Below are 16,677 nucleotides of genomic sequence, written 5' to 3'. Positions count from 1 at the left end.
ATCTTCAGAGCAAAATATCATGAACAGTAATGCCACAGATATCTGTACAATGCAAAGTTCCTGTAGATGATATGCAAAAATGGAAAATTATATTCCAATAGCCATATATTAACATTTGCATAAATTTTTTTTTTGCATACATTTCCTTTCCAAAGTGAACATGGCATTTATGGCCAATGAGCAAACACGAAGACATGAAGACCACCCTTCACCTCAGACAGAGACAGCAGCAGTGCAGAAAACTGTTGTGAGAGTTTATCAAGAGCAGCTCTCTGTGTGTGAACCTCACTCTCAGGACTTATGTCCTCCAGGACAGCGAGACGAGCTTTGAGATAGTCCAGAGTCTCATCCTGAGCCTTTACCGCCCGACGCTGCATCTGCAGAAGGAGGAAGAGAGAGGTCAGCTGAAGTCACACAGCAGACAGTGGTCTGCGTTCACATATACAGTATGCAGATAAGCATTAATCATGTAAATTTGGGGTGAGCTTACCTGGACAGAGGAGATTTCAGCATCAGTCGTCTGCTGGGAAAGAAGCCATCCAGATAGCTCACTGAACCTGGAGCACAGCACAAAAAAAAAAAAAATACTGAAAATTTCAAACAACCTGATCACCAGCATATGTTGTCCCTTGTGAGAAAGTGCACTTAATTCAAATTTGAAATGTATTTTAATAAAAAGTACACTTTAATGACTGCTTCTTAACACACTTAAGTACACTTATAAAAAAGTGCATTTTATAATAATGTCAAATTAATAATTTTAAAGTACATTTTAAATACTTATGTTTTAATAATATTTTGTCATACACATTTGTTATTGACACACTTTTGTCAATAACGTATGTATACTAAATACAGTGTGTGTGTATACTAGAGCACAAGTACTTGATTATAATTTTAACTATAGTGTGTTATTTTATTTTATTGTATTCAAAGTTAAAATATTTTATAGAAGCATATTATATAAATACTAAATTGCAAGTTCATCATTATAAAAATAAAGAATTGTAAAATTAAGAATTTAAATTTAAATACACTGCATACAACGTTCAATAGAAATTACATTAAATACATTTTATTTTATAATAAATGCTATATTCAGCAGTATACTTTAATATAATTAATTATAATTTCATAAAAAACTAGATACAAATTTAACAAAAGAGCCTCGCTTAAGTATGTCAAAAATCACTCTAAAGTTCAGCTCTAAAGTGCATTTCATAAAAATGTTAACTAATTTACTTTTTTTAATTTAATTGAAATTAACATCTGTACTGTGTCCCACCTTAAAATGTAATATTTGCATCTCACCTGGCATGCCACTCTTTCCATTTATCCGGGTGCTGTTGTAGTCTCAAGTGTGTTCGTTCTACTAAACCCCTGACCTCCAAAAGATGATCTCTGGCCTCCTCCAGCATTTGATGGCCCATGTCATTCTCTGGAAGATCCTGACAGAGATGTTCCATTGTCTTTAGTCGCTTCTCACAAGCAGAAAGTGGGTTTTTCTGTCTGAAAAAGGCCTATAAAGACACATAAATAAATGTTAATATTGAATTTTCATGAAATGTAACTTGCATGATCTTTTCTTCATCTGTTGTATCTCACCCTGTGTTCTTTGATCATTCTTTCACTGCTGGCTGTGAGCAGGGCCTTGTCCTCCCTTTTCAGCTCTACCCGACACTCCTGTAGCATGGCCATCACCAAACGCCTCTCTGTTTCCACTCGGAGTCTGAGCAGATGGGATGGGGCCTCAGCTTGAATGTCCTGGTAGAAAGACAATGCATCATGATTAATCCTTTAGGAGAAGTTCCTGTTAAACTGTCTTCATTTTCATCTTTTTTAACCTTTCAACTGACCTTCCATTGCTTGTGCAGACGTCTGACCGTCTCCCGCAGACTCTGTTGGTCTTCCTCAGAGATGATATCAGTGAGGTCATCACACGCCTTTAAATAAGCACTTAAAATGTGCTGGTCCAGTCGCCCAAAGAACTCCTGAGCAAATAATTACACACTTAATTAGAGAAACAGGACAAGCTAAATATGTTTGAAGGGTAAGACATTACTGACGTACATTATGTTTGCGGAACAGCTCATCTGATTCTCCCCTTTCCTTTAAACAGGCCTGGCCCACGCGCAGGGCCTTCTCCAGGTCAGCACGAGACTCTTCATATCTCCGCATGAGGTTGCCATTAGACTCTGCCACCTGCCTCCATTCTAAAGCCTCCTGCATCAGAGCCTGACCAAAGCAGAACACAGAACACTCTATCAGCTCTGTAGTTGATAAAAAGAACACAAGCAAGAGTTAGAGAATCTCCACTTAGAGAGGCAGCAGAGGTAAGGATTTTCATTGAATGATGCCTTAAATTTTGTATGACTTCAGAAGAAGTCATATGGAATACGTACTTTTACGGTGCTTTATTTATTTATGTAATTTTTTTTTATTTTGGAGATAGTCCGTGTTCACTATGTTGTAAATATATATATATGTATATATATATATATATATATATATATATACATATATATATATATATATATATATATATATATATATATATATTTACACACACACACACACACATATGGTTCTTTACAAAAAAAAAATCTTATTGTATTTATTTATTTATTTATACTTCAAAAACACATGATCCTTCATAAATTATTCTAATATTCTGATTTGATGCTCTCGCTTATTTTATCAACATTGAAAACAGCTGTGTTGCTTAATATTTCTGTGGAAAAGATTATTCTTTGATAAACAGAAAGTTGAAAAGAACAGCCTTTATTTGAAACTGATATATTCTGTAACACTAAAATTTTATTTACTTTTTTTTTAAACAACTTTCTGAATAAAAAGAAACTTTTGAATGGTTGTGTATGAAATTTTCTTTGCACATCTGTAATGTAGTCTAACCTGTGCAGTGGTCTGAATCTCGGTTACTCTGTTCTGCAGGAGCGACATTTCAAAATTGTGTAGAGATTTCGCACAGCACAGCGCCCTCTGTAGGGACAGGTAAGTGCGCTCCATATCACAAACGCAACGCTTACATGTCTGCTGCTGAGTTTGTAGCTCCTGTCAAAAATGAATAAAATTGAAATAAACATAGAGATCAATTCTAGTTCACACAGATACAGCCTGGGACCTTTTCCCTACTGAATCCTTGAGGGATTACAGAAGACAGGCACTTATTATTCGTCAGATAATTACTACTTCAGCACACTGTATTCTTCATGGTCCAATAATCTTTTTCTCCCCGTGGTCTGTACTGACCTGGCACATTTCCTGGTTGTGTTGCTGTGTGATGATGTGTCCAGCATTCTCCGCTGTTTGGTAGAAAGCTGAGATTTGTTTCTCTAACTCCTCTAACAGAGGAAATAGAGCCTGGCACTCCCTCAAAATTAAAGGACACTTTTCTTTCAGCTGTGAGGATACAAACAATCACACAACATTTATTCTCAGACATGTAACTGAAAATGACAATTCTGTGATTTATTCACCCTTATATTGTTGCAAACTTATGTGATTTTGTTTTTATTTGGTGGAACACAGAATCAGATATTTAGCAGAATGTTCATGCTATTCTTTTCCATATAATGAAGGTGAATGGTGACCAGAGGCTGTCCAGCTCCAACACTGAAAGAAAGTACCATGAAGTGGTCCAAAATACTTTTATTGTTCTAGACATGTTTATGATGCTTTTCTTCTTCCTTAAAGAAAGAAAGCCTGTGATCACCATCATACTGAAAAGAATAGTGTGAATGCTCCTGCTAAATGTCTGATTCTGTGTTCCACCAAAAGAAAACAACACTAGAACATTTCAGATGGAAATGATAACATAATATTGCACAAACATTATGCAAACCTGATGGAGCTGTGCTTCTGCGGTTGTTATAGAAGAAAGTGCTTTAGTTCCGCTACCATGAACAGAGTCTTTGGCCAGAAGCTGTGCAGAGCGAGCAGCCGCCTTATACTGTGCTTCCACACCGGGCAGCCTGTGCTTGATGTCCTACAATGCATGTGAAATTATATCAGAAAGCTTAGGTGAACTCAAATGAACTGAACTGGCATAACAGTCTTGCATTTATCATTTCTCTGTGGCCACATACAGAAAAAAGTATTAAAGGGTACATCAGATGCAAAATTCACTTTTACATGGTGTTTGAACATAAATGTGTGTTGGCAGTGTGTGTACACAACCACCCTATAATGATAAAAATCCACCCAGTGCTTTTTTTTTTTTTTTTTTAAATCCCCATAAATAATCAACTCTTTCTCAGATCAGGCTGTTCTCAGATTCTTGGTAGTGTGATGTACTTTTGGCAGGCCCCTCCCATGACTGTTAAGTGACACTAGCGTTTTACCACTGACCTGCCCTGAGTGAGCTGTCATCAGTCTGCCATTGTTTCGACGCCGGAGCAGGTGTAGACAAAAATGTCTACTAAGTGATTGAAGTGTATTGTTGTTGGATGTAATAATGAGCATAGCAGTCGTCATTTACTCCCAACATTTGAGCTGCTGAAGACACAGTGGATTACTTTTGTTTTTGAATGCGCCCCCTGATCTACCTAAATGTGTCTATGTTCGCGTGAATCATTCATGATCCAGTTTCACCTCCAAAAGAAGCGAGTATAAGTTTGTTTTTTTTATGAATCTTTGCCAATCGTCTTTCCTAATAATGTGCTAGTTAGCAAGTTCCACGACAAAAGTGGCTAAATTTCACAGCCTCAGACAACGGCTCGTCACCCTACGTAAGAGAGGGCGGGGTGAGCAGAGCTCATTAGCATTTAAAGGGACATGCACCGAAATGGGTCGCTGTGAACAACACGTTCTCACTCCCAGCTAGTCATATTTTGACGCTTGGTCAGGACCCCTTTAGCGTCACTTTTCGACGTGCAGGGTCCTCCGTTGTTTTCAGTTGTTTGTCTTAATTTAATGGTTTTCATGCATTTGTAAAATTTATACTTTCATTGGAGCACCTAACCCCACCCCTACCCATTTCTGAACAATATAAAACATATAACAAGCAAATATAAGTGCAGTCACAGGTATTTATTGCAAAAACTGACCATAAACAAGCAGTATAAAAGCATTACAAACAAGTCATGTTGCATTCCAAGTCTTCTGAAGCCATACAATGTCTTTATGCGAAGAAGAGAGTAAAACATAAGGTTTTAATCACTGAAAATGATCCCACTCCGTTAACACGTTCACATCTCATTCAAAAAGATTCTCCCGACAGTAGCATGACGCAATCGGTCACGAGACACACAAGAGTTAATAGCATTTCACAACCAAAGCTGACGTAAGGCTTCTTCTGGCAGCATTTTTTTAAATTGCGCATACGCACAGACTGCAGCACTGGAGGAACTTTAAGACGGACAGAGATGGCGATCGCGTCTATTCCTCTCACAAATCAATCATTTTGCCTCGGAAGACTTGGAATATTAATACTTTTTTAAATAAATTATGACGGTAGTTGTATCTGCCTGTTATATCTTGTGTTTCATTGACAAATGGTAGGTTTAAGGGCAGGGGTGGGTTATGTGCTCATAAATGTGTAAATAGTGTAATATAAATAAAACTGTTGTGACCGTTTACATTGAAAAATCACACCCCAACATATATGCAATAATGGCAATATTATTACCCAATATATAATTTAATCATGAAGATAAAATTCCCAGTACCTTTTGCTTCTGCATATTGACGTCCAGGGTTTCTTATTTAATGCAACGAATGACCCTGCACACCAAACAAATTATGCTAAAGGGGTACCCTGTGCATCAAAAAGTGACACCAAGGGGTCCTGACCAAGCGTCAATATGTGACGAGTTGGGAGTGAGAACATGTTGCTGTGAACGGAGTTGTTTTTGACAAGGTAAAAAGGGTGTTGCTTTACACTACCAATGAGAAATTTTAACCAAAGTATGTTACAGATTTTTCATGAAGACCCTAAATAATCATGAAAAAAATGGGAAAATGGGTATCTGATGTCCCCTTTAACAACACACTCCAAATACAGTAATTGTTGAAACCTCTTTACCTCAACATCCTGCATAAAGGCTTTGACATCCAACAATGACACTTGAAGCGGTGAGGAAAGTTTAGTAATGGAAGTGTCCAGAAACTCTTGTATGTCTAAGCTGACGTCCTGCTGTATCCTCACATTATGAGTCTCAGGAAGACGAGCATACTGTCAAGACAGAAAAACAGAGTTTATAATTAAAGGAAGGATTCACTTAAACATGAACTCCATATGACTTTCTTTCCTCCGTGAAACACCAAATTAATTATTTATAGCAGTTCATTGACATTGAAGAAAGAAACAAAGGCATAAAGATTCAGTGAAAGAATTTTACATTTTTGGGTGAACCATCTCTTTAAACTTACCAGTTTCTTGTCTTTAAGATGTGAACAAGCTTGTTTACCTGTTTGACCTTCAGAAAGAGCTCCCTCCATCTTCCATTGAGAAGCAGGAGCTGATGCTTTACGTCATGTGTCACTGTTTCATCACAAGTCTCAATCAGAAAGTTTCCTGCATCATTCATAGCAGCATGCTGGTCCATCCAGTGCGGAAGATTACGAAAAAACTCCTAGAAGAACAAAAGAGAATGAGAATGTACTATAAACACAGCCTACTAGTTATTTTCATATACAGTATGTGGACGTCTCACCCGTTTGGTGTTCTCAGGCTGTCTAAGAGCTCCCTGAGCGTCCTCCAGCCAGGCCTGCAATGAGGCCACGCAACTGTTGTACCTCAGCCAGTTACACTGCACCTCCTCCAGCATAGACCTTACGCTTCGCACCTCCACCGACAGACTCCTCCACTGATCAGACACCTCTCGCAGGAAGAGCTTTACCACTCCCTCAACTACAATGTCAAAACATGCACATACAAAAGCATAGCAGATTCATGAAAGTATACAGTCCTTGATGTCAACAAGTATTTAATCTTCCCTTTTAAAAGTTAATTATTATTGCTATATATTAGCATTGCAGTGATAATATACAGTGTAATTTTAGTATTTTTACAGTAAATTCTATTATAGTATTTATTATTATTTTAATATCTAATATTTATATTTTATTTTATTTATTTATATAATATAAGAGGACATCAACGTCTCCTGTCTGTGATGCTTTTAGAAAAGACCCATGACCCAGTTTTGTGTTGCGACCCACCAGTTGAGAATCACTGCTCTAGATCACAATGATAAGATGTGATTGGGTTCTGGGAGATGTATTTTGTGATCTTCCAATCACACTTCAGATATATAACACAAAGACCACCTCTATGTTGAGATTGCCTTAGGCATGAACAAAGCAACATGTTGGCAGTCTATTGCCCAGAGAAACCCAATTAGAATACAGTATCTGCACTAATGGACTGAAATTCCCTTTTGAGCTCTGTGCCTGGGAAAACCTCATTTACCAGTGGCCCGAGGAGAGGGGCATGAGCATAGAAGGAGAAAGAAAACCAAAAGGAAAAAAGCAAGAATGAAACACAGAGAGAGACAGAGACAGCAGGAAGATGCTACAGGCACAGAGACTGATTGACTACCGAGTCTGCAAGCATTAAACTCACTGAGGGTGAAACAAGGTGAGCTGCTATCATTCTGCCCTCTGGACACTGAGATGGTGAAATGTTAAGCATTTTCTCTAAAAAAAAAAAAAACTCTGCCTTTATCTGCACAGCTATGATATGTTTTCTACATTACAAATATATTTTTTGATTCAACCAAGGCCACCACTACTGCTAAAATTCATGAGCCTCTGTAAAAAAGATCCCCTTCTTCCCTGTGTACCTCCTTCTGTTATTCAGGAAAACATATTTTTCCATATTTAATGACTCTCATATAAAGTGATGAGAAAAAGAAGTAATTGCACAGTGAAACAAGGATGAAACTGCAAAATCATTGCTAAAAGTTGTAGTGCTGTTACCAAGCTACCATATAGCAGAACCATAGGCATACATGCATACATATAAAGCACATCATTGTTCAGTATATGAAGCATACCTGAGCTGTCTGCTTTAATGTAGAGCTCAGCTGCGTTTATAAGAGCCCGGTGGCTGGATTCATACTTCTCAAAGAACTGCTGCCCCTCCACAAAAGACTACAGAAGCAGAAAATGAACACAAGTAAAGGTTAGATCTTTTAATTGTGGAATCAAAGCATAAAGTAAAGTAATAAGTATCTTAGGATATAATGAATGTGAGGGAATTGACTCAAAAATTATTATGTATGAAAACATGTTTGCATGGTTAGGCAAGGAGGAGCTGAGAGAAGAATAAAAGTTACAGTTAAGTAACTTTTTTACAGTTAAAGACAGTTAAACAGTCTCTTGCAATCCCTCTGGCTTGAATACTTACACCATAGCTTTGTAGCAAAAGCTCCACTGATTCCAGTCGGCCGTATTTAATTATCCAGGATTTGAGTTTGGACTCAGCTAGTGTCAAAAATGCCAGCATAGAGTATTTTGACTCCCAGAATTCCAGTTTGCTCAAGTGAACATGCGAGGAGGTAGATATATAGTTTAATCTGAAAGCAGTCAAATAAAAGCAGCTTAATAATATAATATAATATAATATAATATAAAGTTTTATTTATAGCCATTGCAAATTTAATTTAAAATTCTATTAGAAACTGAATCTCAGAATCTATTATGATGTTTACCTCTCTGCCATGTCTTGCAGTTGTTCCATGGGAATGGGGACATTATTAACACATCTGTCTCTGTGTATTAACTGCAAGGTCTGCTTGTGTCTTTCCAGAAGCCTTAAGATCTCCTGCACAATAAAACACAGATAAATGTAAGACTCAGAATTCATGTTAAAGCAAGAAAGTGAATTTTAATGGATTCTCATTCATCCACTCTCCAATACACCACAAATATTCATACTGAAAAACAGAATTCCTTTACTTTTTTTACCTGGTCGTGTAGTCGCTTTTTGTGAATGGCTTTGGCGGTCTCGTCCTGGGCTTGCTGAGGGACCAGTTCCTCTCGTAGGATCTTCTCTGCTTGATGTAACCACACTCCAACTTCACCCAAAGGATGAGGCAAACCACTATCCAGCTGTAGATGCCAATCCAAAAACTGCAACAAGAAAAAAACTGTTATTTTTTGTGGACTTATTTTGACTAAATCTGAATGTCCTCAAAAGTAAAAATGATTCAGTGATTCATAAATAAAGTAAATGGACCAGGATTAGAGTTAGACTATTTATTATAATTAGCTTCACATAAAAATAACAATCTATGGTGTATCTGACCCTTGCAGACAGTCTCTCCCAGGCCTGTTTGACCAGAGCCTGATCTGCAGTCAGCTTGCCGTCCTTCTGAGTGGACTGAATGCATGTTTCCAATTGTCTTCTCTGCACCTCAAACTGTACACGATAACGCTTGAATGTCTGAGAGAAAGAGAGAGCGAGTGAGTGAAAGAAAGAGAGAACTACAGGAAATTGAATTACTGAAATTCTGAATATTCAAATAACGTCCAATGTAATGCTAATAGGAGAAAGACAGCAAGATAACACAGCCTATCCAAAAAATGACAAAGCAAGAGAAAAGAGTGAAAGAGAGACATGCCAAAAGCTGAAAAAGAATTTAAACAGCCAAATTGCACATGCATGTATTCATGAAATAACGGGCTCCAATTTTCCACTTTCTCTCTACCCATGCGGTCTCTGCTAGAGCTCTGGTTCTTCTGAATATGGAACATGTCCGTGGGCGCCACAGAAAGCAACAGACGTCGCTCACTGGTGTGTAGTGCCCATGATTATGAGAGCAACGAGTGCTCTCAGCTCTAATGTATATTAGCATTGCCTGCATGCGTATGTGGGAGTGTGCTGAGTTTTAAGCAACCAGTGTTTTGTCTGGGATCTACCATATTTTTTACATTTTTCCATATTTTACAGTGGTGTCCAAAATCTGACACCACTGTGAAAATGTCAAATCTCAAATCATCTCTGACTGGTTAATATACAACTGGTTAAAAGTTTGGGGTTAATAAATGTTTTAAAAAATAATTTTCAAACTGTAATATTGTAAAATTATATTATTTAACATATTTGTTTTATATTAGAAAAAATATATATATATATTCCTTTTCTCTTTTCTGCAGACATTACTCCAGTGTTCAATGTGGTTCTTCAGAAATCTACTATGCTGTTTTGATGCTTAATAAACATTTCTCATTATTTTGTAATTTTTTTAGTTAATAAATTACAGCATAGCTTGATAAAATGATTATTCAGAAGCACTTCAGTTCTAAATAAGTTCAGACATAACCAAAGAATGACTCACATTTTATTGTGGAATCTGTTTGTGAACTTAATAATGGCTCTGAACAATTTGCTAACTGAATGAGTCTGATTCAGTTCATAAGAGTTGTATCTTCTTTGCAAGAAAATGTCATTTGCAAGAAAATCTGATATTCATGCTAGTCAACTTCCAGCTATTTATAACATTATTTAAAGTAAAAACAGTAGTATTCAATTTCATAAATAAAAAAAATTAAGTATTTTTACTAACGGTCTATACTTTCGAACCCTTCTGTATATCAGTATTTCAACCAACAGCCACACTGCTGTCTTGGATATCAGTATGAACAGTGGCCATTTAACCACTCAGGCATTGGGCATCCAATTGATATCATGTATTGTCTACTACACTGCTTTCAGCCAATAGGTTCACCTGGTACTGCACAGCGAGACTTCCTCCATCCCTCTGGGCTTGAGAACAGTCTCTCTCGAACTGATCGACCCACGCTTTCAGCTCCCTCAGTGTCTTACGCTGCTCCCTCTGAGAGACAAAAAGAGCGCCAAGTTAGTTAGGATTGCAGAAACAAGACAAAAAGCAAACATTTGCGCAGATTTAAGGCCCTTGGGGAGCTCTACACTAATCATTTGCTTACCTAAAGTAATTTAATGCACTTTAAACCCCCGACTCAATACAATTTTGCAGTTCAAACATGCATCACTAATGCCAGATTTATAAATCCAACGCAGACTTTGCACTCATGCTGTTTGCAGAGTTCCTCTCCTCCATTGTACGGATCTGCCCCAAACCTCTCCACGGGGGAGCAAGAAATCAGCTCTGCAGGGCAGATACTAATCATTTTACACACATTTACCCTCCCTATTATGAATTAGGAACAAGAGCGAGAAAGTGAGAGCAGTGTTCAGCTAATTCTAATGAAATTAAGCCTATTCTTCCGGCGCTCATCATACATTTTGGCATCTTCCACTAGGCAATGCCTTTGGGTCATCAAAATGATTATATCATGACCTTGCCAACGTCTGCCGCGTGTTCTCCTCCCCGCCTCCCTGAAACTAATGCTGTCACAGGCATACAATGCCCTGAAATATTAAAACCTACATTGTCAATTTAAATGTATGACACAGAGGTGAAAATTGTTCAAATTACAGTGACTTTGAAACACGCGCAGACTGTGGCATGAGGGAACTAAGGGTTTCTACAAAAGGACCAGGTGGTGACAGGATCAATTCAGCACTTCAAGTTGGTTATGAGCCATAATTATTTTTTTAAAGACTGCTACTAATGCTAATCATCAGGTTATCGGTATCAACGCAAAGCCAAAGGTCGTTATTGTCATGTAAATGTCAACCAGTTGTAATGCAAATATAATAGTAAAGGGAGTAAAATTGTACCGGGCATATCAAAGGCGTACAATGCCCTGGATTATTAAACCTGAGGCATACAACATCCACGCTGCTCATGATGAAAAGAAGGGCAAAATTCCACTGAAAGGATTTTAAACTACATGGCAAAGCAGCAGCAGCAGGTGGAAACAGTGGCGGAGCAGTCAAAGCAGGCACAATGTGTTTTATACAAGCAAACGTACCTCTAACATTTCTTCAATGGCTCGAGGAGCAAGATAAAACTTGAGACAGAAAAGGGATGCACGTAAACAACAAGACATTAGTGGACAAAACAGAGGGAGGAATATAAAGAGAGAAATATAGTGTAAGAAAATGGTAAGTTAGAGAGACGTGAATCCACAAATAAGACAGACTGTTGATAGTGGTCATTTAACAGAGTAAAGAGCATCAGACAATGAGACATACAGTGAATGGAATGCTGGTTGAAGTATAGTTGTATGAGAAATATATTTATAGTACCTCCTCTTGCTGCCGCCCTATCTCTGTCTCTTGGCGATTTGGGTGATGCTTCAGAAACTGTGCCACATATGTCATGATGGACTTCTCATCTGGCTTATCCACATCCACATCTAAATCACATTAAAGAAGATTAAAATGTACAGTACTTTTACAATTTTCAACAAAATTAAAATAAAATACAGGTTCTGCAATGAACACCCTGTGTTTCAGATGAGGCCCTAATAACCCTAACTCTATTCAAAAGCTTCCTTTCTTCCTACAAAGGTTTGTCATCCTCTTTTGTTGAAATTTTTACCCACTCATTGTGGTTCATTGTTCTGTGGCTAATTTGATTTAATTGATTTTTTCAGTCACAGTCATTTCCTTTTAGCTTTACCTCCCGTCTCCTGTTTTTGTGCATCCATGCATTAACATTTAGCTTTAACACACCTTGAAATTACCAACTCAAATTTCAAAGATTATATGCACAATATGTTTTTTGGTGTATTTTGAAATTGACACCAGGTAGTAATTGCAACTTTTGATAATGCTATAGCAAGAATCTGAAACATTCCTTACGCATTTGCCATGATTCTTTATTTTCTGTTTCCAGTCTTTAGGTTTTAATTTATAGATCTTTGTCTCAAACTCCACTACATATTACATAAACCAACGCTACCATTAAAATGTTTGGGGTCGATAATATTTTACAATTTTTTTAAAGAAACCTCTTTTGCTCACAAAACTGCATTTATTTGGTCAAAGATAAATACATAAATACAGTAATATTGTAAAAGATGAATACAATTTAAAACAACTCTTTTCTATTTTAATGCATTTTAAATTGACATTTATTCCTGTGATGGTAAACCTGAATTTTCAGCAGCCATTACTTCAGTCTTCAGAGTCACATTATCCTTCAGAAATCATTCTAATATCCTGATTTGATGCTCAATAAATATTTCTTAATATTATCAGTGTTGAAAATGGTTGTGCTGTTTACCACTTTTGTGCAATTGTAAGCATTTTGTGCTTAATATCAGGTGCAATGTCTAAAAAACGGCGAACGTCAAGTCGATATGGTCTGGCAGAGGCTTCACTGATGGTTACATTTACAAAAGAACCATGCCTGACAATGTCCCTTGACTTACCATTTACTATTTGTTCAGTCAGCTTTACCATGGCTAATGGGCCACTAATCGTTTAAATGTCAAACTTCATTTGTCAGACTCCTGTAGGAAGCATGAGGAAGCTCAGATGGCATCTAGGAGGTCGAAGACTTAACCCCCTCCATTAAAAATTCATCAATCATATCCTCTGTGAGTGGCATGCTGTTAATTAGAATTTAAGCATTTGGCGCTTAAAGCCTTGTGCAACACAATTTGAAAGTACACAGCCAAATGCAAACTGTGTCTGTCTGTTACTACGTACAAATCAGCATATTTGTGAATTAACATCAAAAACAGACTCTGCATCAAATCTCTAGTAATGATTTGGACCAAAAATTGCAAACATGAATCACTGTATATTCTGTTTTTCTGTATGACTGATATCACCTTCAGGGTCAAGCAATCGTGGGATGTCCAGTTCTCTCTCAGCCAAAGAGAAGGCCTCTTCTAGGTTATCCCTGTTGGGTCTCCTCCAAACACGTTCCATGTTAACCAGATGGGGTCGCAAAGCAAAGATGACAGCATGAAAAGCCACCCCTGTGCGCCAGCTGGGGCCAAAGTCCTTCACATCCAAACCCAATCTCCTGTAAACACACACGTACGTATGTACATTATGTCAAAACCCAGGAAGAATGCAGTCATATGCTTTACTTAGGGAAATGGGATTAAAGAACAATATATTCATTCAATGCCTTGCACAGGCATAATACAGTTCTTACTTTGTTGCTGTGGTCTGCACCCATTTGAGCAGGGCTCTCTTGGCCCCACCCTGAAAAGAAAGTCGGGGCTTGCGTTTGACAGGTGGGCTGCTGGTCTCAGTGCTGTTGGAGCTTTCCACTGATGAATTGCTGCTAGATTGAGGTTGTAGGGCTGGCAGATGACTGGTGAGCTCCTCAATCTGAACAACAAGATGCAGAGGAAGTGTTGAAAATGTTATTAACTGATCTGTTATTTTGTCAAATTATAGAAACTTAAAGTCATTATTGTTGAAGAACAGTTGAAATATTTATGGAAATTACCGAATTTTTTACCTGGAAATATAAGATGATGGTCCATATCAACCCAAGCACAATCGAAGGTCTGCCGTCTACCACATCTGTTGTGTTGATGTTAACTAATTTAATCTGTTAAGCAAAAAAAAAAAAAAAAAAAAGTAAATAAAAAATAAAAACTATCATTATTTACTCACCCTCCGGTCACTTCAATTCTTTTGTTAACACATATTGAAAGTAAATGATGAATGGCTGTCAAGCAAGATTTTCAGTGAATACTGACTAAAATTTATTGGAAGCTAAGTACTAAATTATTAAAAATAAATAAATGAAAGGTAAATAGAAATATATAAATATTAAACTTTAATTAAAATGAAAACTGTAACTATAACAATAAAAGCAAATTCAAAATATTAATACACATTAACATTGTATATAATAATATTCTAATATGGAAGAGAGCAGCTCGAAATCCTTTTGTATTCCTTGAACAACAGCAAGTCATAAAGGTTTGAAATGAAATGAGGGTAAATAGGCACAGAATTCTTTATTTTTAGGATGCTGATTTTGCTATCACTTTTATCACGTCAATTCTTAATTCAAGGTTACATTTGGAGAGATCCTATTTCAGAAAATCATAATGTCAATCATAGACATATAGACAGTCAAAAGAAAGGTCACACTAACCGGAGATCCTCTGTAGGCCGACTGAAATGGTGACAAAACAAAAAGGAGAAAGAAAGAGGAAGAAGAATAGAGGTCATTGCATGCTGTTAACAAAAGTGTGTCCCATCAACTGAAGGACAGGTGATAAGGAGCCTCAGCTCTGTGATAACCTAAGACCCTTCAGCGACAGACAAGGTGTGCACTGCACACATGCACCTATTGTTATAAACACACCAAGGCACGTATACTAAAAACCAGCCACACATATAAATTGAAAGAATGAAACATTCACACCAAAATACACAATCATAACATTCACTTACTTAAAAAAGACATTAATTTAAAATATTGTGTCCCATATTGCACATAAAAGTACACTTCAGCATAATACAAAACAGTTCTGTACTCTGGTTTCTCCCACTGTGCTCCATGTTCTAATTAATCCTTAAAGCCTTCATTTGTTGGTGATTTGAATGAAACAATTTCTCAGTTAGAATAAGAATTAAACCTGAAATGAAGAACAGGGTTTTCCTTCTCTTTGTCTCTCGTGAGACAGTGTTGTAAAGCAAGAGAGCAGTATCAGAGCAGAGCGGGGAAGAGGTTGTGTAGGTCAGACTGAGTGGTTATGACCTGGAGCTGTACACCTGAGCAAAGCACTCTGGGAATGGACTGCCTTACCCTCCTGCCCTCCAGAAACTTCAGTGCTCTTCCCACGTTAGCAACCCAGTGGATCCTCCTCAGCTTGCGGCCCTGTTCGCATGGCTGTCAGATGGGAGAAGATAGCACAGCAGACAAAAGGAAAACGGTGATAGACAGAGGAAAATGTAAACACTCAGCAAGGAACGGGGAGAAAGACATGAAGAAAAAAAATATAGATAGAAAGCAGACGAGCAGGATAGCTATATAGAAATAATACAGAGAAACAGAGAATACAAATACAACACCAAATAGATTGAAAGAAATAAAAGTAAAAAAGAACAAACAAAAAAAATCAAAGGGCCATGTGCCACTTGCTATATTGATTGTTACAGCACTGCAAAGACCTGAGGCACCACTAGCCTTATGGGATTGTTCACTGAGAGTGTGCGCTAATAATGTGCGGTGAAAACATTGTTTTTTTGGTAATATGTCTTGTATTACCATGTTTGCTATCATTTGAAACAATGTCACAATTTAAAAACAATGTTCATTCTATATTACAGAAATTTAAATCTGACTGGGACACTGATGCTTGATACAGTAAAAGTCATTTGTACAGCTGTTAAGTAACTTCGAATAACAAAGGAAAATCAAATACCAAAACAACCAAAAGTGCATTTTTCTTACCAGTTTGTGACCAGACAGGACTTCAAGAAGAGCTAACAACAACACTCCATCTTTCACATCTTCAAAGAGATCAGAGACCACTAAAGGAGGATTACGCTGGGGAGGGAAAACAATACAGTGATGATTTGACATTTTACTTCAAACTATTTAGACATCTACAATGTACAACAGACAGACAGAACAATAGACGGACAGAATGACAGATAGAAGGACAGAAAGAACAACAGAGATAGAATGATACAATAGAAAGAATGATAGATAGAACAAAACAGAATGATAGAATGAAAAATATTATAGATAAAGCAACAGACAGAAACAATCTAATTGTTTATTAGATAGATAAACAATAGTACGATTGAATATTAGAATGATAGATAGAACAATAGATAGATAGAACGATAGA

At 37.2% G+C, this 16,677-nt stretch overlaps 1 protein-coding gene across 1 annotated transcript in view; it reads right to left on the bottom strand.

Annotated features, from left to right (window-relative positions):
- The window catches only part of LOC306880358 (nesprin-1-like), a gene marked incomplete at its 5' end in the record, with an annotated part of 119,973 nt that overhangs the window by 102,088 nt on the left and 1,208 nt on the right, over positions 1-16,677 (bottom strand). Inside the window, 23 exons of the mRNA XM_079433854.1 lie at positions 213-377; positions 491-557; positions 1,312-1,520; positions 1,606-1,764; positions 1,857-1,991; positions 2,071-2,235; positions 2,914-3,072; positions 3,271-3,420; positions 3,863-4,006; positions 6,044-6,193; positions 6,429-6,593; positions 6,675-6,871; positions 8,019-8,115; positions 8,372-8,540; positions 8,676-8,788; positions 8,932-9,096; positions 9,272-9,409; positions 10,695-10,802; positions 12,143-12,252; positions 13,678-13,874; positions 14,010-14,188; positions 15,627-15,710; positions 16,275-16,370. Of these exons, the coding sequence (XP_079289980.1) occupies positions 213-377; positions 491-557; positions 1,312-1,520; positions 1,606-1,764; positions 1,857-1,991; positions 2,071-2,235; positions 2,914-3,072; positions 3,271-3,420; positions 3,863-4,006; positions 6,044-6,193; positions 6,429-6,593; positions 6,675-6,871; positions 8,019-8,115; positions 8,372-8,540; positions 8,676-8,788; positions 8,932-9,096; positions 9,272-9,409; positions 10,695-10,802; positions 12,143-12,252; positions 13,678-13,874; positions 14,010-14,188; positions 15,627-15,710; positions 16,275-16,370 (3,321 nt within the window). The remainder of the gene's footprint in view (positions 1-212; positions 378-490; positions 558-1,311; positions 1,521-1,605; positions 1,765-1,856; positions 1,992-2,070; positions 2,236-2,913; positions 3,073-3,270; positions 3,421-3,862; positions 4,007-6,043; positions 6,194-6,428; positions 6,594-6,674; positions 6,872-8,018; positions 8,116-8,371; positions 8,541-8,675; positions 8,789-8,931; positions 9,097-9,271; positions 9,410-10,694; positions 10,803-12,142; positions 12,253-13,677; positions 13,875-14,009; positions 14,189-15,626; positions 15,711-16,274; positions 16,371-16,677) is intronic.

Source organism: Barbus barbus, assembly GCF_936440315.1.
Source record: "Barbus barbus genome assembly, chromosome: 14".
NCBI classification, from domain to species: Eukaryota; Metazoa; Chordata; class Actinopteri; order Cypriniformes; family Cyprinidae; genus Barbus; species Barbus barbus.
Note: the sequence above shows the minus strand (reverse complement) of the source record. Positions and strands in the feature narration are given on the sequence as shown.